The sequence below is a fragment of the Salmo salar genome, chromosome 26 (assembly GCF_965601325.2).
Source record: "Salmo salar chromosome 26, fSalSal1, whole genome shotgun sequence".
NCBI classification, from domain to species: Eukaryota; Metazoa; Chordata; class Actinopteri; order Salmoniformes; family Salmonidae; genus Salmo; species Salmo salar.
Genome location: NC_138316.1, coordinates 25,014,041 through 25,039,459, shown reverse-complemented (window position 1 = coordinate 25,039,459; position 25,419 = coordinate 25,014,041). Strand labels below are relative to the sequence as shown.

General features: G+C 42.1%; 2 protein-coding genes across 2 annotated transcripts; both read left to right on the top strand.

Moving 5' to 3' along the window:
• Positions 1-380: 380 nt before the first annotated feature.
• slc39a13 (solute carrier family 39 member 13) lies at positions 381-11,424 on the top strand. Its single transcript, NM_001173795.1, is given in 10 exon segments — positions 381-411; positions 1,510-1,854; positions 2,782-2,895; positions 4,916-5,049; positions 8,018-8,140; positions 8,382-8,471; positions 9,329-9,379; positions 9,611-9,743; positions 10,125-10,224; positions 10,378-11,424. Coding segments are annotated over 9 exon segments (1,143 nt in total). The 5' UTR covers positions 381-411; positions 1,510-1,532; the 3' UTR covers positions 10,454-11,424.
• A 5,310-nt stretch (positions 11,425-16,734) lies between these two features.
• Positions 16,735-25,010, top strand: LOC106587479 (transmembrane protein 178B). The gene is made up of 4 exons (XM_014175896.3): positions 16,735-17,443; positions 21,345-21,458; positions 22,112-22,249; positions 22,581-25,010. Exons 1-4 carry the CDS (start codon positions 17,041-17,043, stop codon positions 22,826-22,828), a joined length of 903 nt encoding a protein of 300 aa, XP_014031371.1. The 5' UTR covers positions 16,735-17,040; the 3' UTR covers positions 22,829-25,010.
• The last annotated feature ends 409 nt before the right edge of the window (positions 25,011-25,419 follow it).

The following is a 25,419-nucleotide window of genomic DNA, read 5'->3' as shown; positions in this document are numbered from 1 at the left end:
CTGAAAGGTTGCTGGATCAAATCCCCGAGCTGACAAGGTAAGAATCTGTCGGTCTTCCCCTGATTTGCCTTGCTCAATTACAAAAAAGTAACGTTTCGTCTGTTGCAAACGTCAGTTTCTATTGCGTAGGTCCGTCCCGTTTAAACGGTTTCCGTGATGAACAGACCCCAGAAACCTAAACTACATTTCATCCCTCCCTCGCATCCAAATCCAATCCATGCTGTTAGGAATAAAAATACACTTCCGGTGACGTGGCTGCTCTGGAAAAGTGGAAGCCGTGGCAGGAATGTTGGCTGTAGCTAACAAGTTATCTGCTGCATCAGCTGGAGAGTGGAACAGCAGCGCTAGCCTGCCTCACGGAGCTGGATGGCAGGGACACACTGGTGCAAGAACTTCAGGAATCACAACAGGGTAAAATATATTATCGTTTTTTAAATGTCACATTACTTATGTAGTTTTTCTTCTAATATGACGTGATTTTAGCAATCCAAACTAGCTGACTTCAACTTTTAAGGCTTGAAATGCTAGGCTTGGCTAGTTAAGCGTGCTAGCTGAGTTTGTTTATAGACAGCCATTTGTGCGTCACGACCAGAACTTTCCAAGTAGCAGGGCGAATTAGATATAACTGATTGCCAAAAAACAGTAGCCTAAGTAAAAACAAAATTCACCTAATTAGCTAAATGCATGCGTTGCCTGTCTAACGTAGCAGATTCAGCTGTTGCTACAGTGAGTACGTTGTAACTAACGTTAGCTGGCCTACAAATTGTTCCAATTCATCAATGTTAATGTTTGGGCCTTTCCGGAACGTGTGCAACATTCGCTTGTGCTATGTCGTAACTTTTACTGCGCGAGCTGTCTGGCATCATACAACAAGATATCAGCATCCTATTTCTATCGTTGAAGTATACATGCATTTAACTTGTTACTGCAAGCCATGTTTGCGAAGTCTTCACGACAGCTTCCAACTTTTTAGGATTGTCTTTCTCCCTTAAATGTGTGATTTTCGTCGACGGTGAACAGCGCTCTGATGGACACATTCAAAATGCGACGCTGGCGTGTAGACAGGGTATCGCAGGCCAAGGGGCTCGCGAGCATTATCACACACTGCCATATAAAGTTAATATAATAATATTTTTCTGAATTAAACGTCAACCATAGATATTTGGTTTAGTTCAAGTCAAGATGCTGTGGAATAGGGCCCCTTAAACACGTTTTCTTACACATTAGCAGACCTAAGCAGTTCCTCATGGAGCACTTTCTCCATCTGTTTTGGTGGAATGACTACCCTACCAAGGGATTTATTTTGTCCTGTCCATTTTTTATCTATCGTCACCCATTACTGGTCACACACTATCACAACCTTAGCCAAAAATGAATATACAAACTGCTTGGCAGTGAATGTGCATACAGTTTGTTTGAGAAAGCATCTATGTTGAGTTAAGACAACATGCATTCTTATCTACATTCTATGATGACCTCTCCATGCAACATTGTCCTTGTTGGTTGTAGGTGCTCTCTGGAACGAGGGACGGATGAAATCAGGAGGTGGTAGGCCCAGCTGGGCGTTGGCCGCACTGTTCACTGGTGTCGCCCTGCTGGTCGTCTCCTCCAGAGTGGAGTCCAGTGGTAAGATGTCCCAGGCAGCCATGGCTCATGCCACAGCCACAGCTGCTGGATCAGGCCCAGGGCTTCCAGATGAGCTCCTAGGCTTCCAGGCCATAGCCGACTTCTTTGCAAGTGAACGTGCCGATGTCTGGCTCTGCTCTCTGCTTGGGTCTGTTGCTGTAGGCCTCACTGGAATCTTCCCCCTGCTTGTTATTCCTATTGAGGCAGGAGAGGCCCTCAAGACAGCGGGTAAGTTGTGACCTAAACTGATACGTAAGCCTTGCTGTTAGCCAGACTAATGTAGGCCTTCTCTCTCTTCTGAAAATGAGCCACACTGGATAGGCCTCGATCACCACACACCCGTAATTAGACAGTCACTGTAGGCTACCTCAGGGTGACTTACGATTAGGCAGAAGAGGCAAATGCCTCAGCTGGGCATAAATTTATCATAAAATATATTTAAAATAGTTCTGTACCATTTTTTTTCCTAAAGAGCTATTTAAATGTAGAGCAATAGCCCCTCTATTTTTCTCTGGTGAGGAAACTGCTGCTAATGAGATGAACCATGTGGTTTTGAACTCTGCCTGACCACACCCTTTTAAACACCGCCTTCAAGTAGTTTCTTTCTTGTTGCCTTGAGTATTTAACCATGTGAGATACCGGTACTATTTATGTGCATATAGTGTTACAAACTGTTAAATTGGGGTCAAATGTCTCATTTGCACTGTTGGATTATGCTTTTGGCTCATCCAAATCCTGCTGTGTTTGTTTTAGGACAAGTTTGTTTTAAATCAGTATTATTATTTTTTTGTTACCAGAGAAAGTAATTCTAAAGGTATCACTGAAATAAGCCTAAATGGATAAAGGTGTCAATGTAAATGGTGCTGAATTGGGTGTGTCCTCATTGCCATGCTGTATTCTAAACTCTCAAAGAAGAGAAACCAGACCTCTGTATTGCATTTCAACACATCTCAGAAAACACAACACTGAAGGGCACTGGCTTTTGCCTGTCCTGGTCCTTTGTGCTTATTAGTATTGGTAATGAGAGAGAAGTCAAATAACTAATGCCATCTTGTAATATCATAGCAATGGCAATTGCATTCTCTGAGACTGTTCGTTCAGATGATACAGCCTACCTAAACTATCTCTTTCTTGTTACTCTCCGTGTGTCTCCAGCTGGCTGTCGGAAGCTAAAGCAGCTTCTGAGCTTTGCCATTGGTGGTCTCTTGGGTGACGTGTTCCTCCACCTGCTCCCGGAGGCTTGGGCACATTCCCACTCCTGCAGCCCAGGTGGGTCAACCTTCTCTCTCAGGCACCCTCCTGTTCTTTCTATCCTTATCCCTCCTGGAGACATTTTAAATTGCCTGTGCTTATTTCTCCCCACCATTATACCTCTTCTGACCCTTCACACAGACCAGTGGAATTCTCGTGTGTCCATAGGCTTGCATATCACTTTTCTGACATGTCAGCAATATTGTGAAGATAGGCTGTTTGCGAAAACAGTTGATTTCGACACTTTTCAAGCTGACAGCGCCAGACAGGGAATGACAGCTAACATTCCCAGGGTACCACATTTATTTTTTGAATAAGTGAACATTGGAAGTGCAGATATTCTCGTCAGTTTTAAAGGTTGTCAAATATAGCATTTTACAATGACTCTTCAAAGCAGTTTTAGTGCAACCATATACACTAAACAAAAATATAGATGCAACACTTTCAAAGATTTTACTGAGTTACAGTTCATTAAAATTTTTTTTTATAATAATCTATAGATTTCACATGACTAGGAATACAGATATGCAGTTATTGGTCACAGCTACTTTAAAAAAAATGTTAAGGGAATGAGTCAGAAAACCAGTTAGTATCTAGTGTGAACAACATTTACCTCATGCAGCGCGACACATCTCCTTCGCATAGAGTTGATCAGGCTGTTGATTGTGGCCTATGGAATGTAGTCCTACTCCTCTTCAATGGCTGTGCGAAGTTGCTGGATATTGGCGGGAACTGGAACATGCTGTCGTAAACATTGATCCAGAGCATCCCAAACATGCTCAAAGGGTGACATGTCTGGTGGGTATGCAGGCCATGGAAGAATTGGGACATTTTCAGCTTCCAGGGATTGTGTACAGGTCTTTGCAACATGGGGCTGTGCCTTTTCATGCTGAAACATGAGGTGATGGCACCTGATGAATGGCATGATAATGGGCCTCAGGATCTCATCACGGTATCTCTGTGCATTTAAATTGCCATCGATAAAATGCAATTGGGTTAGTTGTTCGTAGCTTATGCCTGCCCATACCATAACCCCACCGCCACCATGGGGCACTGAAGGTGAGCATTTGCCCATTGAAGTCGGTTACGACGGCAAACTTCACTCGGGTCAAGACCTTTTGTGAGGACAACACGCATGCAGATGAGCTTCCCTGAGATGGATTGTGCAGAAATTCTACAGTTGTGCAAAACCACAGTTTCATCCGGTGGCTGGTCTCAGACGATCTCGCAGATGAAGAAGCCGGATGTGGAGGTCCTGGGCTGCCGTGCTTCCACATATTCTGCAGTTGAGATCATTTGGACATACTGCCAAATTCTCTAAAATGATGTTGGGAGTGTTGGCTTATGGTAGTGAAATTATGAAATTCTCTGGCAACAGCTCTGGTGGACTTTCCTGCTGTCAGCATGTCAATTGCACGCTCCCTGAACTTAAACTGTGGCATTGTTATGACAAACTGATGATTTTAGTGGCCTTTTATTGTCCCAGCACAAGGTGCACCTGTGTAATGATATGTAAACAGACATGCCTCTCTGTCATGTAGAGAAGTGTTTCCAAACTCCAGTACCCCAACAATATTTGTTTTATTGTAACCCTGGAAAACTACACCTGATTTAACTTGTTAACTAATCATCAACCCCTCGATGATATGAATGTGGTGTGCTTGTCTGGGGCTACAACAAAAATGTGTACTGTTGGGGGTACTGGAGTTGAGAAACACTGATGTATAGTAAGAAATCATGTCAGCTCTATTCATGGCATTTCTATCTACAACGTTCAGCAAGTGGATGTGGCCCAGGATTAAGTTTCCCTAACCTGAGGTCCTCTGGTTGTCATGTAGAAATACACTTTAAAATGCTTTGCCGACTTGTGATGTCCTCAGTGGTGATGAGCAACCCTAAGCCATGCCTGCATTCCACTGATCCATGTGGAAAGGGGTCACCATGCAATCCTAGAGAAAGTTTTCCAATTAGTTTGTCATCCCTGTTACAGTGTGAGAGAGGCTCCATTTTCTGTCTCTTCCATCCTCCCTGTATTCAGACGAGAGCCAGCTCCACTACAGGACCCAGGGCCTGTGGGTTATCATGGGCATGCTGTCCTTCCTTCTCCTGGAGAATATGTTCCCAGATGAGAACAGCCAGGAGGACTCCATTGGTAGCAGCCAGCATGTCCCTGTGAGTAGTTCAATGCTGTTGTTTTATCCATGTTGTCTACATGAAATGAAGCGCAACAGAGTCAAGTCAACTCTTTAATAGCCCAGATTTATTTAAAGATAGTGGGCATGTCTTTCCAAAGAAGGTGAATGTCAGGCATGTAATTACACACCTCATCCCATATGCTGGAACCCTCATATATTTGTTTAGGTGTGTCCAGTGCACCAATGCTCTTTAATCCCTTCACTGGTACCACAGTGGCACTGCTCTTCCATGCGGTGGGGTGGCTAGTGGATCTAAACTTAAACAAGTCCCAGATTAGATCATCTTGATTGTGCTTTCTTCAGCCACAACATTATCAATCAGTTTTTATTCTACTCTTCAGTGATGAATCATTAGCATTTTAACTTCAACAATCTGAATTTAAGGCTTCTTAAGGTAATGAATAAACAGTGCTGTAATGACACATTCTGGCTTTATGGGAATCTCCCAGAATGGTCTTGTTTAACTTTTTATAAGTGGAGTTGGGAGTCCAAATGGAAAATAAGTCTGAGTCAAACAAATGTCATAAGCTAGGTTTCCATCCAATTTGTGACAGATGTTCATGTGAATATTATAAAATATGCATTTAAAATAGTTTATTTTCCCACCAGAGATTTGTTTCTATCAAATGGGTGTGTTGTAGATAAAACGCTGTGATGCAGTGTACATAGAAACCACTTTGGTGCTAAAGTTGGTCAAGTACCGACTAAAAAAACACAAATTCAATGTGTTTCCATTGGTTTTCCCTGTGGCTCAGTTGGTAGAGCATGGTGTTTGCAACGCCAGCATGGTGTGTGCAACACCAGGGTTGTGGGTTCGATTCCCATGGGGGGCCAGTACAAAAAAATGCATGAAATGTATGAATTCACTACTGTAAGTCGCTCTGGATAAGAGCGTCTGCTAAAATGAAAAAAAAAAAAAAACGTTTTTCACACAAACTGTTGCGATTAAATGGCAAATATGCCCAATCTAGTTTTGGCACATTCTCTCTAGACAAGAGCTTGCTGATGAAGTGAAGTGGACAGGTTAGGTTATCTGATGAGATGGATAAGAGCAAGATACTTTTTATTTGTTAATTTATTTAAAACTATATATATTTAACCTTTAACTAGGAATGTCAGTTAAGAACAAATTCTTATTTACAGTGACGGCCTACCCCGGCCAAACCCGTAGGACGCTGGGCCAATTGTGCGCCGCCCTATGGGACTCCCAATCAATTGGCAGCTAAGCACAGATAATCTCACTATCATACAAAATAAGATCCTCAATATTTATTGGAAAGGAGCATTAAGCTCATGACTGTGCACCATCCTGTGAAGTTCATCATAACTTCTTTCATCTGAAGCCTAATAAACTGGCCAAGTTTTTTCAAGTTGTAGTAGGAGGACCATACAACATAGCATTGCGTGACTTCAAATTTACCTCAACATGATGGTAATTCTATCAACAATTGCGCAAGAAATTGTTTCCACCGCAATTTGTTGCATAATTCATTTTACCGACAAACAACGATCCCACTTTGTTGAACAAGCAATAATGAAATTGTACCGACACTTCCTGTTTCCATCCCAGCTCTCGTGATTTCTTTTTTTGTACAAGGTATAACTTTAATCTGGATGGAAACGTGGTTACTGATGCAGGGACCCATTGTGCCGTAGCCCTTAAGTGTCTATCTGCTAGACACGCTTGGGATCAAAGCTGTATTCTCTCTCCCCTCCATTTCTCTAATACCAGTGAGACCCTTTTTCATATGGGATTTGGAGTGGGTATTAGTGCAGAGTATTAGCTTCAGGATTCTTTTGATGTTTTGGTATGGAGTGGTTTTGGGTGGTGCATTTTCCCTGTCTGACAGTGTGGATTTAGATGAGTTGAGATGTTCTCTGCTCTGTAGATATGGGAGAGCTTCTTGTGGAGTATGTAAAACAGAGGTACACATCTACAGTATTTTTGAAGGCCTTAATGTCTGTAGGCCTCCTTTTTATCAATTTTATTTCACTGACTTAGTCAACTCTAAGTTGCTGATGAAAACCAGCATTTTTAATCATACTGCATTTGTGGTCCCATATGCTAAAATGTTGTTATACAAGAGTTCTTCATTTAATTTCAGGTATTTCTGTTTCTTATCCTTGTGCCCCATACATCTCGCAAAAGGTGTATGTGCACCACTTTCCTCTTCCTTCTCTTTTGCTCAGGAGGAGGAAGATTGGCATCCATGTCTGGGCTCATTCATTGTAGCTATTTATAGAGATGGGGAGGAAGCAGCTGCTACATCTACTTCAGAGAGGCCAGAGGAGAGTGTTCAGGGGTGGATAGTGAGACTCTGGCTAAATCAGGGCTCATTCCACAAATGGAGTCTTATCAAGCATGTTTCGATGTCGGTATCAAGGTGCCGCTACTATTCAGAGACATGGGTCATGAATCACGATCTCACCTGGTGTTAAACTCTCCCCCTCCGATAATTAACCAGCCCACTCACACATTAGGGGACAGATTGATATTTGAGATGATATGTACAGTTTGACTTCTTCCTTGTGGTTCGGTTACAAAAATGGAGAACATTTCCCAGCCACATTTAGAATACAGCAGGCTATTTCCCTCATTTAATTTGACTATTAAATGCCGCTGTACTGTAAATGGCTCTAAACGAGGAAGGAACAGGGAAGTCAGCCCTGCTCTGGAAAGGAGAATGGCCTGAGGTAGAATGAGTTTGTTTTTTGTTCAAAGCACGCAAATTCAGTGGAAGATGTGATGACTGTGACAGGAATTTTAGTCAGTGGTTGGAGGAGAGAAGCTATAGGTGACATAAAAGAAACACACTACTGTAGGTTGATTCAATGGAATTTATATGTGTACTGTACTATGTACACCTTTGAATACTATGGAATTTCCTGCTGATTGGGCTAATACCTGTTTTTTGTTTTGTTTTTTTGTCACCCCTTCTCCTCAGACCTCCCATAGCTCAGACTCCAGTAGTGAGGCGTTGTCCCACATCAATGGGCACCATTCTGATACTTGGAGCTCGTCCTCCAAGACAAAAAGCAGCTTGCAGCAAGTGCCAAAGAAAATAAAGGTAAGTTGGATCAAGTGGGTAAAGTTTGTCTGATGGGATATTGTTCATTTTAACAAGCCATATGTAAATGACAGAAGGGAGAAGAATCTGGAAGTCTCCATTGCTTAAGAGCCACCAAAATGAAATCCTCTGTACTAAGTAACCCCCTTTACCTTTAAGTATATGACTTCAGTGTGAGTCAGCTGTGGGATCCTTTGAATGTTAACCTGTACAGACTTGGTTCTGTGTCTCTATCTGGCAGACGAGTGGGTACCTGAACCTGCTGGCCAACTGCATTGACAACTTCACCCATGGCCTGGCTGTGGCAGGGAGCTTCCTGGTCAGCAGGAAGGTGAGTTAGTCTACAGAACAGTCTGTCCAGGTGCTCTATATTAAATAGTCACCATGTGTGGATTTTTAATACATGTGAATGAAACCTAATAGCAGTTACTAATTTCAATGCAAACATTTCAACAAAATGCAGCTTGGTCATAAACAATGCATACAATACTTCAACATAGAGCCGACTTAGTACAGACTACATACAGTATGTTATGGAAGGTGGTTGTTTTGGCATTTGAGAGGCTCATGCCCATCTCGTGACCATGATTGGCAGAGGACCCAAACCCCTTGGCAGACTTGTAGATAACTGTATCAGCTCTCACTTAGCCAAAACATTCACTATTCTCAGCTCAGTCCACTATGGGCATGATACTGCACCCCTGCTTAAGAGACTAGTTTCAACAACACAATTCTATGATTTTAATTCTAAGTACAGTATTGTTATTATTACAGTACAGAACATTGAGTCAGGACATGGAATTCTACCTTGCTATTTTCTGATGTAGAATAATGATTACGTTACCCTCGGTTGTGGGGAGAAAGTCCAGCTGGAGAGGCATAAGGCTAACAGCATGAGCCAAAGGGAGAGTTTGCCAGAGAGGAAGTAAACTAGCTAGATGTCTCTACATCGCTCACACACATGGGCATCCCACTTATTTTGGTTTCCATCTGCACTCATATTTCTATATGCAGGCATGATGGTGTTTATCAAAGTAGAAGCTCAGTTGGATGCATGAAACAAACATTGTCATGTACACACACTGTAATGTAGTACAGGAGAGGAGTTGCGTAGTATAGGATCGGAAACACGTCTTGTACAGTATATATTTTGCAGATCAGAGACATGTTCTATGTATTTCCTGACAGGTTGGGTGTCTCACCACCTTTGCCATCCTGCTCCATGAAATCCCCCATGAGGTAAGTTCAAACTCACTATTTTTATGGAATGTGACCTATTTATTTTAAATATTTTTTTTGTAACATACTTCATGCCATTGAAAGCTAATTATGACTGTTTTTTGAGTCATGAATTGATTCAGTTCTAGTTGATATCCCCGTCTTTTTTTGCTTACATAAATGGGCTCTGTGACGCAATGCTTATATGTGAATCTGTGACACATTGCTTACATGATGTTTGCTCATCTCTAGGTGGGCGACTTTGCCATCCTGCTGCGTGCAGGGTTTGACCGCTGGAGTGCCGCCCGCATGCAGCTATCCACAGCCCTGGGAGGGGTGCTGGGGGCCTGTTTCGCCCTGTGTGCCCAGTCTCCCAGAGGGACAGGTGAGCCACCTAGCATCCTCCATATACAAAACAGCAGCAGAGCACTGAAACTACAGCTCCACACCAGGTGCTTGACTTGGACTGAAATAAGGAACAGTACTTATTTTGGGTGCCGGTACTGTTTTATATCTAGGTGCAAGAGATCCACAATACTTTTGATTTCATTTTCTATAAGAAGTGCAGGAGCTAAAGCAGTAGACCATTAAGTGCTGGTTCTCTGCTCCGGTGAGCTCCTGCCAGTGTCGAACTGTCCACACCCTTGGTATAGGCTATCAAGGAACCATATAGCCTTCAGTGCTTTGGCCTCCAAGCAGCATGACATCTTTTTTTAATTATTAAGCCAAACCAAATGTCTCATTCATTCCACTTTATCCTGTGTAGAAAATGCAACAGCGTGGATCTTACCATTCTCCTCGGGAGGCTTCCTGTACATAGCCCTGGTCAACGTGGTGCCTGACCTTCTGGAGGAGACCAGCCTCGGGTATGTACACTGGTCAGTCTGGACAGCCACTGACCACCATGCAAATACCCACTAAGAGACTAAATATGCAGAGGGGGGAAAAAGTGTTACGCTAATATGAAAATGAATGGGTAGACACTGAAACAAAAAAAAAACAATATTCTGTTTTTCCAGACACTCCCTGTTACAGATCCTGCTCCTGTGCTGTGGCATTGCCGTCATGGCTGTCTTGTCTGCCGTAGTGGATTGAGCTCAAAAGACAGGCCTGCTTTACCAAAATATAATTGAAAACATCACAGCAACATTCACTGGACTGGGAAACAATCCCCCTTTCTATAAAGTTAAGTCCTCAGATTGCACTCAATCACCCTTTTTTTTTTTTTTTTATGGAACTATTTTTAATACTCCACCTAGTGCCAAAACATCCTATCATCAGCATGGCCATCAACATGGAAGTGATCCGGCAATCAGAACGGCACCTTGAATCATGATACCTGCTTTTTATTTTCTTCTATCAGGACTCTAGACCAACTGTGTCCACCTTGTTTGCTGATCTCTGACTACTGTCTGTGTGGACACTAATGTGCCAAACCCAGAGACAGACGTTTTGAAATGGCAAGAGAGCTTAAGAAAGCTTAATGAAGCTTTCATGGAAGTAACTGGACTATCTCAGAGCGTCAGACCATAATGGGCAGACACTCAGTCTCATTCTGTTTTATTGCACGTATGCACATACTCAAACAGGTCTTATCAGACACATATGAGCAGCTCATGCATACTGTATAAACTTAATCTCACATGGCTTTACCATACTAAAATGCATACACATTTCCTTACATTCTTCAAATTGTATGCTCATGTGTTGCTTTTTATTTGTCTCCTTCAGGCTATTTTATATTTATTGTATCTTATTGGTTTCTGTATCTGCTTATACTGCCTAGTATTTATTGAAGTATTTCAGAAAGTAACATGGTGCAATGTTTTTGTCAAATTCTGTTACGATTTCCATCACACACACACCATTTGTTTTTTGTGTAGGGTTAATCTGTTACATTGATGTATATTCAAGCAAAAAGATGGTGTATTTTTCAATTGTATAGAATGCTAATTTTGATGATAAGAGAGACACTCAGACAGATTATTTTGGAACTCTTTAATTATGAGAGATTAATTGTTAAGGAAAATATGATTTAGAAATGTAATAAAATATTATGCAAAATATTTTTGTGTGGTCTTGATTTTACTATATACAGTGCTTTCAGAAAGTATTCACACCCCTTTTTTTCACGTTTGTTACAAAGTGGGATTGAAACTATTGAAACCTTTTATTTTTATCAGCGATCTACAATACTCATGTCAAAGTAAAAAAAAAAAAAAAAAAAAGATTGGAAAATTAAATCACTGTCTTGATTATATAAGTATCCAATCCCTTGAGTCTAACACCTTTGGCAGCGATTTACAGCTCTCTCGATAAGTCTAAGAGCTTTGCACACCTAGATTGTACTATATTTGCCCATTTTTATTTTCTTCAATCTCTGTCATGTTGATCATCGCTAGACAGCCATTTCCAAGTCTTGCCATAGATTTTCAATTAGATTTAAGTCAACTGTAACTAGGCCTCTCGGGAATATTCAATGATGTCTTGGTAAGCAACTTGTGTAAACTCAGCAAAAAAAGAAACGTCAACTGCGTTTATTTTCAGCAAACTTAACGTGTAAGTATTTGTATGACCATAAGATTCAACAGCTGAGACAAACTGAACAAGTTCCACAGACATCGCTAACAGAAATGGAATAATGTGCACCTGAACAAAGGGGGGGTCAAAATAAAGTAACAGTCTGTATCTGGTGTGGCCACCAGCTGCATTAAGTACTGCAGTGCATCTCATGGACTGCACCAGATTTGCCAGTTCTTGCTGTGAGATGTTACCCCACTCTTCCACCAAGGCACCTGCAAGTTCCCGGACATTTCTGTGGTGAATGGCCCTAGCCCTCACCCTCCGATCCAACAGGTCCCAGACGTGCTCAATGGGATTGCGATCCGAGCTATTTGCTGGCCATGGCAGAACACTGACATTCCTGTCTTGCAGGAAATCACGCACAGAACGAGCAGTATGGCTGGTGGCATTGTCATGCTGGAGGGTCATGTCAGGATGAGCCTGCAGGAAGGGTACCACATGAGGGATGAAGATGTCTTCCCTGTAACGCACAGCGTTGAGATTGCCTTCAATGACAAGCTCAGTCCAATGTTGCTGTGACACACCGCCCCAGACCGTGACAGACCCTCCACCTCCAAATCGATCCCGCTCCAGAGTACAGGCCTCGGTGTAACGCTCATTCCTTTGACGATAAACGCAAAATCTGACCATCACCCCTGGTGAGACAAAGCCGCGACTCGTCAGTGAAGAGCACTTTTTGCCAGTCCTGTCTGGTCCAGCGACGGTGGGTTTGTGCCTGTAGGTGACGTTGTTGCCGGTGATGTCTGGTGAGGACCTGCCTTACAACAGGCCCGACAAGCCCTCAGTCCAGCCTCTCTCAGCCTATTGCGGATGGTCTGAGCACTGATGGAGGGATTGTGCATTCCTGGTGTAACTCAGGCAATTGTTGTTGCCATCCTGTACCTGTCCCGCAGGTGTGATGTTCGGATGTACCGATCCTGTGCAGGTGTTGTTACATGTGGTCTGCCACTGCGAGGATGATCAGCTGTCCATCCTGTCCCCCTGTAGTGCTGTCTTAGGCGTCTCACAGTACGGACATTGCAATTTATTGCCCTGGCCACATCTGCAGTCCGCATGCCTCCTTGCAGCGTGCCTAAGGCACATTCACGCAGATGAGCAGGGACCCTGGGCATCTTTCTTTGGTGTTTTTCAGAGTCAGTAGAAAGGCCTCCTTAGTGTCCTAAGTTTTCATAACTGTGACCTTAATTGCCTGCTGTCTGTAAGCTGTTAATTGTTTATGGTTCATTGAACAAGCATGTGAAACAGTGTTTAACCCCTTTACAATGAAGATCTGTGAAGTCATTTGGATTTTTACGAATTATCTTTGAAAGACAGGGTCCTGAAAAAGGGACGTTTCTTTTTTTGCTGAGTTTATATTTGGCCTTGTTTAAGGTAGTTGTCCTGCTGAAATGTGAATTTGTCTCCCAGTGTTTGTTGGAAAGCAGACGGAACCATGTTTTCTGTGCCTGTGCTTAGCTTTATTCGGGTTCTTTTTACCCTAAAAACTCCCTATTCCTTGCCGTTGACAAGCATACAACATGATGCAATCACCAACATGCTTGAGAATATTAAGTGGTACACTGTGTTGTGTTGGATTTGCCCCAAGCGTAATGCTTTGTATTCAGGACAAAAAGTAAATTTCTTTGCCATGTTATTTTTGTCGCAAACAGGATGCATGTTTTGGAATATTTTTATTCTGTGTAGGCTTCCTTTTCACTGTCATTTATGTCAGTATTGTGGAGTAACTAAAGTACAATCTTGTTGATCCATCCTCCATTATCTCCTGTCACAGTCATTCAACTTTTTTTAAATCACCATTAGCCCCATGGTGAAATCCCTGAATGGTTTCCTTCCTCTCCGGCAACTGAGTTGGGAACGGTGCCTGTATCTTTGTAGTGACTGGATGTAATGATACACCATTCTAAGTTAATAACTGCATCATGCTCAAAGGGATATGTAATGTCTGCCCCCCCCCCCCCCCCCCCCCCAATTGCACAGAGTCCATGCAGTTTATTTGACTTGTTAAGCACATGTTTACTCCTGAACTTATTTAGGCTTGCCATAAAAGGGTTGAATAGTTATTGACCCAAGACATTTCAGCTTTTCATTTTTAAATCATTTGTAAAGATGTTTTTCTTTTTTTTATTCCACTTTCACATTATGGGGTATTGTGTGTACATCAGTGACACAAAACCTCAATTTAATAAGTGTTTAATTCAGTCTGTAACACAACAAAATGTGGAAAAAGTCAAAGGGTGTGAATGCTTTCTAATGGCACTGTATTCACCCTTGGTGTTTGCATGCTCACAAGTTACGGTAAGTGAAAGCTTTGGCGATATGGAGATTATGCATCAATATGTTATGTAATCAAAACAAATTTCCACACTAAACATAAACATTTTCTGTAAGCGCATGTTCTGCAGCAAAGAGTCCGGGCTTAAAATGTAATGGGAGCCAGAGGAGGGGGGTGTTGATTGTTTGTTCACTCTTGATAAGAGCCCGTTGCCATAACGACTCCCCTGCAGATTACCTTCCTTAGTCCTGTGAGAAGTCTACTGTCTGTGGGAGCCTTCCTGTGAGTTAAGACACTGAAGCTCCGTTCATACCTGGTTCGAACATGCACCATTTATCCTGATCTTGTCCACATTCTGATTGTACCCACACCTTCAGACAGGTGTAGACGATTACAAGACGCACTGTGATCTGGTTGTGATCAGATCTTCCTGACCACCTCCGGAGGTAGTCAGGCACACATTGGGAGAATCTCAATAGAGGATGCAATTGAGATTCTCCCATACTATCTGGATATCTTACAAGTGTAGATGGATCTGGACAGTGAAACCATTTTTAAATCATCAGTATCAGACCTTCTAAAATCATTGACTTGTGGCACTATTGACTTACGGCATGTATTTGTGTCTTAAAAGAAACAAACACTATTTTGAAAGAAAGTCTGTCAAATAATTTACATTTGGGGAGGGACCAAGACATCTAGTCACAATGCGGACACAGTGGACAGATATGAGAGACATTTTAATTCCATGTGTAGAATGCAGACAAGACCAGGACAAAGGACGCATGTTAGTGCCAGGTATAAACGAGACCTGATTGACAACCTATACCGCAAAGCGAGAAAATCCATAAACTTAACACCGTTGACCTCGAACATAAATCGCCTCTCTGATCGTCTATCGAAACATTGCACAACATTTCTAACAGGAGATAGATCTTGATCCCACTAAGTCCTAGGAAAGACAAGTCCAGTTCATGATCAGCGGACCTCCAAACTCAAGTCTATCACACTTCAAACAAGGCTTATGTATAATTTGTTCAATGTAAATGTTTGATATCTTGTTGTATTTAAAGGGATCACGTATTGCACATAGTATACCCAGAGAAAATGAATGCATGAGCAATGCATGTCAAGTCTTTCAAGGACATCTATTGTTGCGCTATTGGCACTATTGAACAAAGTGGCGATTTCCATTGCTGTCTTTACCTCCCTTTACCTCAGATAAAAAAATTGAGACCCGTATGTACAATTTTGAATAGGAATATGTCCCCAAAACTTAATTGGTGACACTTTACACTAAATTGCTCTTATACTTACATTTACGTCATTTAGCAGACGCTCTTATCCAGAGCGACTTACAGTAGTGAATGCATACATTTCATTTCATGCATTTTTTTTTGTACTGCCCCCCCGTGGGAATCGAACCCACAACCCTGGCGTTGCACACACCAATGAAATGTATGCATTCACTACTGCAAACACCATGCTCTACCAACTGAGCCACAGGGAAGGCCACTTCCCTTGTGTAATAACAATGTAATTACTCTATTAACAATGTCATTATTCAAGTAATAACATTTAATTAATATGTACACCATATTGCTTTGTATTGTAAATGATAAAACCTATCCCTAAGTGGATATAGCATAACAGTGCTAAAGTACTGATTGAATGTCTCTCCAAAGTTGTGTAAAACTTTTATTTGATATACGTTAGCAATGTTTTTGGATCAGCCGAGCCTGAGTGAAGGAGGAATACAGTTGGATTCATCTTAAATATTGATGTTGTTATCATGTAGCCCAGGGGTCTCCAACCTTGTTCCTGGAGAGCTACCCTGCTGTTGGTTTTCCCTCCAATCCCAGTTGTAACTAACCTGGTTCAGTTTATCAAGCAGCTAATTATTAGAATCAGGTGTGCTAGATTAGGGTTGGAGTGGAAACCTACAGCTCTCCAGGAACAGGGTTGGAGAGCACTAATGTAGGCCTTGGGGATCCCTTGGTCAGTGTGTCTCCATGTTGTTTTATACATTGAAACGTTCACTATATTGAAAGGCTGTGGGCTCAATTCAATCAAACCTGGATTGTGGTAGTTTGTAAACAAAGACACCAACCATTGCTGTGGTGGGTCCAGTTGAATTTCAGCTCACACCTGTCTCAGTGCGTTTGTCAACTGTGCACAGAAAAGGCTTGTAATGAAATATGTTGGGTTACAAATAGGTTTTAATCCAGCATGTGGTCCATGTGCATGTGTGTGTTTCTTCATGATACATAAAACATGGCCCAATATGTATACTTAATATGATAGTAAAACAACTGTCAGGTCCTTACAGTTGTAGCAGATCCCAATGTCCCAAATAATAACAATAATACTACTAATAATACATATGATATAATTCGTATGTTAACACAATGTATTCATATTTAATCAATCATACATGTTTACCCCTAGTATTATTATTATGATTATTATTATTATTGAACAACCTGCTGGAGATCTATTGCCAGTGCTTAGTTTCTTCCCATCCTACTGAAACCCGAGAGGAGAGAGAGTGCATTGCATCACTACCCACTCCTCGCAGCATTGGTCGCCATCCATCCACCTCTCCTCTTTCCAGTACCAAAACAGATGGTGGAAAAATCATCACATCTGCCGGGACGCAGGACAACAATAGACAGCATCTAGCCCAAGAGAACCGGGGCGTCCATCATGTTTGCTGTCAAGAGTTCCATGAGGCTGTGAGCGCCGTCGGGATTTTTGACACGGGGTACCATCACGGCAGCCGAGGATTCTTCTCGCGACTGTCTGGGCTCTCCATCGAGTGGGGAAGATGGCCGCCATGAAAATTTTAACCAGCAGTGGGCTGTTCTTAGCGTTCTGTGCGTTGGGGTTGCTAGCCATGGCAATCTGCACCGACTATTGGTATGAGACAGATGCGCGGAGACACCGAGAAAGGTGTAAAAACTACGCCAACAAGAGAAACGACCCGGGGTACATCTATATCTCAAATAGCAATCTCCCCCTCCAGATGCCCCCAAAGGGCATTGAAAGGAAAGGTAACAGTCCAAGTGCCGGAGCTCAGCCTCTTATTAGGGAAAAACGGCACTTTCTGGCTGCAGCATCAGCTATGGAGTCCCACTGCAGTCGCCAGTTCAATTCAACCATCTCTGGGCTCTGGAGAAAGTGTCATCGAGATGGATTTGACCTGGAGACAGAGGATCTCATATATAAAGGTAAGGATGCTACAGCTAATAGCCTACATCAGGCCCTGGTGTGATGTGGTACTGATGCTGCTCATTGAGTGTAAGCATGATGCTCAGATCCAAGCTTAACATGATCATATTGATACACTGGGCATGGGATTAACTGATGCTCGTAACTGTCACTGTAGGGCCGTTGCCATAATAATATTTTACAAGAGGGGCTTTTGTTCATCATTGTAAACTTCAGTAGCAAATAAATCATCAGTAAATAATCTAGATGGGAATGCCAGTTGTACACGTGACGCCGAAGTCGTGAAAGCTGCGTATTTTTTACGCTTTGTGTGTACAATGCTGTCCATGGTGCTGAATTTCTTTTCAGGCTTTGCGCCCAGTCCGTTCGCCTAGCAGCAGCACGCTATGGCGGAGGAAGGGGGGTCTTCCCTTGTAGAAGCGAAACGGTTTTTGTCTCAGGTGCTATTTGGACTGCTCGATTTTGCTGAGTGCATTTGGCATCTGTTACATTAAAATACTAGATAATGTGTTATGGGTGATGCGTCGACTGCCACGGGGGAGATCGAGAGAAGACCAACGACTGAATTATTGATAAACATCCTGGTTCGTGGGAATTTTGAGCTGCAGGAGAGAAAATCACAGATCATGGAACTCTCGCAGAACTGCCTCGTCCGATACATAACAGCAGGGCTTTCTGTGCAATGCCATGAGGCGTTCATGACTGACTACTCTGAATAATGAGAGAACAACAGCATCAATGTCAGCATAAACACAGTACCTTCGTTCAAGGAAATTCAGGACACTGAATATTTTGGAGAATTTCCCACAAATTATAGCATGTTTGTTTACCAGGATTTTTTCCTTATGTATTCAATCAGATTCAAACTGTCCAGAGTAGGCCTAGAGGACAATGAAAACATACATGTTCATGGGTTGTTCCAAGAAAATAAAGTTCCTTTTGCATCCCTTTGATATTTTAAGTTGAAATTGTGCCCCAATGTTTAATTTTAAAAGCCTGTTATATTAAATGAAATGGAGAATTCAATAAATCTTTACATTTGTAACAATAATAAAGACTGTGGTGCCAATATTAAGCGTTTTCACATGTCACTCTGTGCACCCTCAGTGACTTCTAGGAAGATTTTAACCCACTTAACCCCAAAACGTATCCAAGTTTTCAGCATCATTGTAAAGCCCTAATTATTTTGTTGCTTTGAAAAAGTCATTTCTGAACACTATTATTTATTTAATGTGAATTGTGTATCATTTACGTCCGTCCCTCTTTTAAGGTCAACCCTGTTACGTGAACTGAGCTCTTGTTTTTATATGGTGAAACGATTCATTTTTCTAAAGAAGCTCTGAACACCTAATAGATGGGTTAGCTGACAACGTCACGAAAACGATGCTCGCGATTCAGTGGGGAAGAAGTCTGTGTTGTTATTCTGGAAGGCCAACTAAGAACAATGACAAGCTGCCTGCCATGTGGGGAATCGTATGTGGCTCGTTTCAGCTAGTTGTATCTTGTTCTTGATACCATGTCTTGTTTTGACTGATGTCATGTCTATGCTATTATGGCTCAAATTTGCTAGCTAGCTAACCAACAACTGTAACGACGTATTTGAGAGACAACAAGTAATTGCTCATTGTGCAAATGTATTTGTTTTCAATAAACATGGGAGAGGAAATACAGTTTACATGTTGTCACCAATCTAAGCCAACCCTGTCTGTTTATGCCCCATAGTTGCGCATGCATCGGTTTTGTTAATCAACCAACACATCTATAGTAAAATCATAGTGTAAAAGCAGGTGAGCTGGTTCTCTTTTTTTGCCTGTTTTGTGGTGGAAAACTGAGCGGGACGAGCATAACACGTCAACCCTAGAAATGTTTTAACAATGTAATTTTTGGGGGTGAAGCTTGCATTTAATTGTTATTCTGTTTCAAACAACAATCTTCCATTCCCCATGTCATAAGTGGATTTATGGCTGACTTCAACCCTGTTAAGGTCAACCCTGTTAAGGTCAACCCTGTTACTTTATTTGGCACTTAATATAGTCATTTTTTTATTTAACTTTAGATTTTTTATTTTTTTTCTACATGTGGTCTTTATGACAGAATGTTACAATTAGGTAAAATCAAAAAAAATATATCATAAATTTACACTTCTCAAAAGGCCCCGAATTGGTGGAATGACCCTCATGCTGAGGTAAACAGTTACTGTTGTCAGAATTGTGGGAAAGTGAGCTGCTTTCTTTGATAGAATAAGGTAATCTGTAGCATATCATAAATCGACAACAAAATCCACTACACCCTCAGGTTGAATTGCATTGAGACACATAGGCCCACTGGACAACATGATATTCTCTCTAGGTGCTCCCTTGTTTATCAGAATGATGAGTTGGTCTGCATCTGCAGACACCTCACAACTCAAACCTCAAAGTGTCTCTATAGTGAAGTTAGTAGGTCTGTATACCACCACCACCACCACCACAGTAATACTGATATAAGTAACCTGGTGGGACCAGGGGGTAGCCACTAGCCAGATATGTTTGTGATTCAAAGCTACATCTATGGCATGAAAACAAACAACAGATGAGTTGGCTTAAGCACAAACAGATCTGGCTACCACCACACTATGAGACCAGAGCACATTGAAAGTGATTCATTTGGCCAATACTATAGATTCTCCTCAGTAACTGGGACATGGAACCCAATCCAGAAATGTCTATTTCCTCTCTCAGGCTGCTATAGTTCCATATGAGGCTGTGAACTGTTGGCTCCATGTTCTAGCCTGCATACAGTACTTTTTACTTCCGTAGCTTCACATAGCTGAATGTTTGCAGCTGAAGTTCAGGTGTTCTAAGAGTGGAGCTTCACACTGTGACTTTTGACAACTCTATCACATTTGGTAGGTCAATAACAATGTGTTGGTGATATCCCTGCCTCAACATTGGGTTCTCACATTTGATTACTTGTTTTTGCTGCCTTTGACCTAAAATGTATCAAATAATATTAGCGAGTAGGTAGTCAGATCTGCTACTGAGCAAGTGCTTAGCAAATTGGTCTCCATCCATTGTTCTTGGTCTTGAGACTCACACAATGTTAGATTTTGCAGAAGTAGTCATGGGACATAAATGTCTCACCGCTCATCTGAATGTATTGTGCTTCCCCAACGAACATGAGAACAATGAATTATGTATTCGGTACTCTGAACTGAGTGAACTCAATGGTAAATCCTTGTAAACCCTTTTTTGAACATTCACACTAGTTCATCTTTTCTTTTTTGATTCTTCCTCTTGTTTATGCCAGAACCATACAGCCTTTTCCATTCATGGTGACTGACTAGGCTTCATGACAGGGGTCTTCTTCCACACTTACAAAGCCACTTCATAAACATATTCCAGCATAAATCTCCCTTCTCCCTGATCTAACAAGTAACTGATGGTAAATCAACCACAATGATTACAGTACACAACATCCAGGAATATGTGAAGATATTTGCAATAATCATATGTCATTTGAGCATACATAGGTGGTCTATCTCATCGCAGTGATATGATGAAACAGTAATGCAAGACTCGTCTCTTCCTGTTGTTATAATTGGTCTGGATACCCACCTCACACTGAGAGAGCCTAATTAGAGGCTGATCTACATGAATGATGCCGGATGCTGTTTCTGCTCTGAATCACAGCTAGCTGTCTCTCACTTTGAGGCACACTGAGGATATTGCATGATGACATCATTCACAGTGACACAAAGGACAAAAAAAATATATATCTTTTAGAACTACTGTAGTGTCTACGTGCTTAACTGAGTCACTATATTCAGTGTGGTTGAGTTTATTGTCTGCAAAGCAGCCTGTTTTATCAAGATCTTATCAAGACTGTGTTTCTATCATAATCATAAACTCTTTTCTTCAGGATTGATTCAGCGGTGCATCCCAGTCAAGTATCACTACTCTTCCTCCATCCTTCCGCGCAATTTACCCATCAACATCACCAAGACCATCCGTCAGGATGAGTGGCATGCACTCCGTAAGTCTAAGCCTGTCTGTCTGTCTGTCTGTCTGTCTGTCTGTCTGTCTGTCTGTCTGTCTGTCTGTCTGTCTGTCTGTCTGTCTGTCTGTCTGTCTGTCTGTCTGTCTGTCTGTCTGTCTGTCTGTCTGTCTGTCTGTCTGTCTGTCTGTCTGTCTGTCTGGCTGGCTGGCTGGCTGGCTGGCTGGCTGGCTGGCTGGCTGGCTGGCTGGCTGGCTGTCTAATGGCTGTCTTACTGGCTGTACAGTATGTCTGGACTCTCCCTGGGTTCAATCATTTTCTCTCTGTCTCTCTCTAGTTCTCTTTCTCTCTAACTGTTATCTCAGGATCAAATACATTTAAAGTGTCGGCCATTGAGAGCAATTTCATCTTCTTATCGCTGTTCACCCCTCCCTGTCGCCCTCTCTAGTTCTGATATCCTTCAAAAAGATAAGGAAGATTACATGGTTCCATGAAGGAAGTGACAGGGATTTGTAAGGGTGTATGGCTCTATTTGTGTCAGGAATATTTTGGTGTATCATATGCCGTGAATATGATTGTGCAGACATTGCATTTCTGTGCTGGGCATGCTGTAGATCTCACTGGGCCTCCTGCTCTGATCTCCACTGTTCTTTGTCCACTAAAATGATGGAGGTGTGTGTCTGTTGGTGCAGATCTACGCAGGATGACGGCTGGCTTTGTGGGCATGGCCGTGTCCATCATCCTGTTTGGCTGGATTATCGGAGTGTTGGGCTGCTGTCAGCAGCATGACCTAATGCAGTATGTAGCTGGACTACTCTTTCTCATGGGAGGTAAGAGCTGGCTCCCCTCTCTGTTGTGTGTGTGTGCGTGCGTGCGTGTGTGCGTGCGTGCGTGCGTGTCTTTGTTTGATACATTGTGTAGACTACAGTAGTTGTAGGTATATCCGCTTGTGTGTGAGAGAGAGCTATATGTGTGAACACATATAGGTTTATATAATAAGATGTACAAGAAACTCATGACATGGAGTGTGAAGATGTTACCATTTATTGTCTGGCTGACCCACTAGGCCTACCAACATAGGAATGACACAATACTGTATATAGTTCATTGAAGTTGCTGTGAATCCCATACGTTTCTGTTTGTCTCCTTGTCCTCCCTCAGGAACGTGTTGTATCATTTCCCTGTGTACGTGTGTGGCGGGCATCAACTTTGAGCTGTCGCGTTACCCACGCTACATGTATGGCCTCCCAGAGGATATTAGCCATGGCTACGGCTGGTCCATGTTCTGTGCCTGGGGGGGCTTAGGCCTCACTCTGCTGGCTGGTTTCCTGTGCACCCTGGCCCCATCCCTAAGCACCCCCTCCCGTACAACCGTCCACAAGCCCAGGCAGGAGAACGGAACCGTGTGATGGGACTGTGTGACGGGCCCACGGAGTGCACAAATAAGCAACACCCATCCAACTTCGTCCAACGTTTTTGTCCAACCACCATTTCACCTCATCCCCCTTCCCTGTCCATACCACCCCGGTCATCCATCTGAATCATGAGTGTACCAGAGAAATTGTACATGGGAGAACAGAGCAAAGACAAACCGAACTAAACTGTACTATTTACTGTACATCTAAGACACACAGAGCAATGGCCCCCAGAGTATTTTGGGACATGGCAAGACCTTTTTGTTGTTAAACGTTTGACTACTAACTCTATGGCAGCCTAAAGGCGACTGTTTGTCAGTTTTTTTTTCAAGAGGAATTGTCTTAAAATGGTGCTCTCTTTTAACACACACAACACAGAACACAGTCCAAGAGCTTAAAAAGAAACAACAAGCATCTCTAAATGGAACAAACTAACAAACAAGAAAAGGTGGCAGAGCGTCCTGTCATCGTTCCTCTTTTAGTCGGGTGGTCTGTACTGTGTTTGTTATTGTTCGCAACTAAAAATTATGCTGGCATAAACTGTCCGTTGTTTTGAATCAGCTGACTGATGTCAAGCATTATCCCTAGGAAGGACTTTACAGTTTAAGCCTAAAACCTGCTTCTTGCAGCAGAGGACCAAGAGCACAACATGGAAATAGCAGGGGTGGAACAGCAAGATACAATTTTGAAGAGCAAATCTTTCAGCGCTCCTATGATTCAGTATATACAAATGCATCTCTACGTAGATTCAGGTCATTGTTTGTATACAGTAACTCTTGAATAAGAAAATATGTTTCTGTTTGTTTCGAGGTAACAATGGAAATTTGGGTCTTCAGAGATGTTGTTTGCTGGAATAAATTGTATGCTTAATGATTAGAAGAATAAGATTGATCGCGAGGCGCATTAAGTATTGTTTGAGAGTAGCAGAGGCAGTTAAAGGTCCAGTGCAGTCAAAAATGTGATTTGTCTGTGTTTTATATATATTTCCACACTATGAGGTTGGAATAATACTGTGAAATGCTGATAATGCCATTTTAGTGTAAGAGCTGTTTGATCAGTTTTCCCCGCCCCACTCAGACCATTCCCAGACAGTCCTAGCAAAATTCTTGCTTGAGAAATTGCTCTTTGCTAAGAAGCTATTTTAATTGAAAACAATCACAGTAAGGTACTTGATTATTACCCAGAAATGATTTGATATTGAAATAAGAACATCTGCATTGGACCTTTAAGGAACAGTAAATATTGTATGTTGAAGGACGGGGTTCAATGAAAAAAATGTAACCTTCTGGTAACACATTCAAACTTAGAATTAATGACAGACGGTAATTTACAGTTATAAGTGAAATACCTGCCGTCTTGGATTTGGCAGGAATTGAACGGCAGACACCAGTGTTGGACTTGCATTTAATGTATTCTGTCACAAAAACCTTCACATAGCACAACACATTGTAGCAAGTATCAATGCATTGAGTGATTTGGTTTGTGTGAATTGCTGCAAAATGCAGGTATTTGCACAGCATAGATTCCCAAAGCTTCTGTTAAAGTTTATCATTGAATCCATGTCTTATTCACCACAACATTTCTGTTAATATTCTTCTGTAAGTGAAAATGGGTAATGTTGAGATTTACATTGAGAGAACAGTAGGGCTGTGAAAAGTCATACTCAATGTCATGTTTACATCAGTAACACCACTGGTATGTTGTTTTTTCCTGTCTACCAATCCTTCTCTCCTCACGTTTGAGGCAGGGGTGTCTGCTCTTGCCCATAGCTGTTCTCTGTATTCTTCCTCAGTAGGGGGAAACTAGGAATCAGCTTCGTTCTCTTGGAGACAAGACCAATAATGTGGCAGCTTGTAAGCAGACAACATGATGTCCTGTTAAAGCATCAACTGCATCATTTCAGTATGAAGGATCCCTATTGAGTCGACCACTTTCCTGCCAGTGGGTTGAATGAATTGAGGGAGCTCACCATTTCTTAATTTCAGTGCCACTTTTGCCCCAGGCAACAGGCAGTCTTACTGGCCCTTTGCAGTTTTCTGAGTCCCCTTCGCAATTCATTGAGATCAGGAGAGGTCAAAAGGCCCTCATTTGGGTAACATTTGATTAATGTACTCTGTAGGTGCACAGTTCTTGCAGGACTTGAGAGGTGTAATAATGATACAAGCACACTTGTGTATTACATAAAGGGTCTGGGATGAAACTCAGGCCATGTTGGGAGTTTGTTTGTGGCAGGTCTGGGTCCAGACAGGCTTTGGAGGCTAGCACTACACATGAATTAAGATGGAATTACAGGTAAGATGGCATTTATGTATTTTGTGAGTACAGAGTACTCAAGGAACACTGTTTTGTTACCTATATTAAAAAAAGCACACTCATTGTGACACTTTTTCAGCAGTGTTATGAGGTAGTGGTGATGAGCTATAACCTTTCCAGTGAATTAGTGTTTGACTGTAGATAAAAACATAGCCTCAAAGGGACTACAAAGTGAAACATCCAAACATTGTTACTACATGTAGCACCACCTCAGACGTGTAAAAGAGTTGTGGATATTGGTGGTGTTCTGCTGCCATTCTGAACTCATCCAA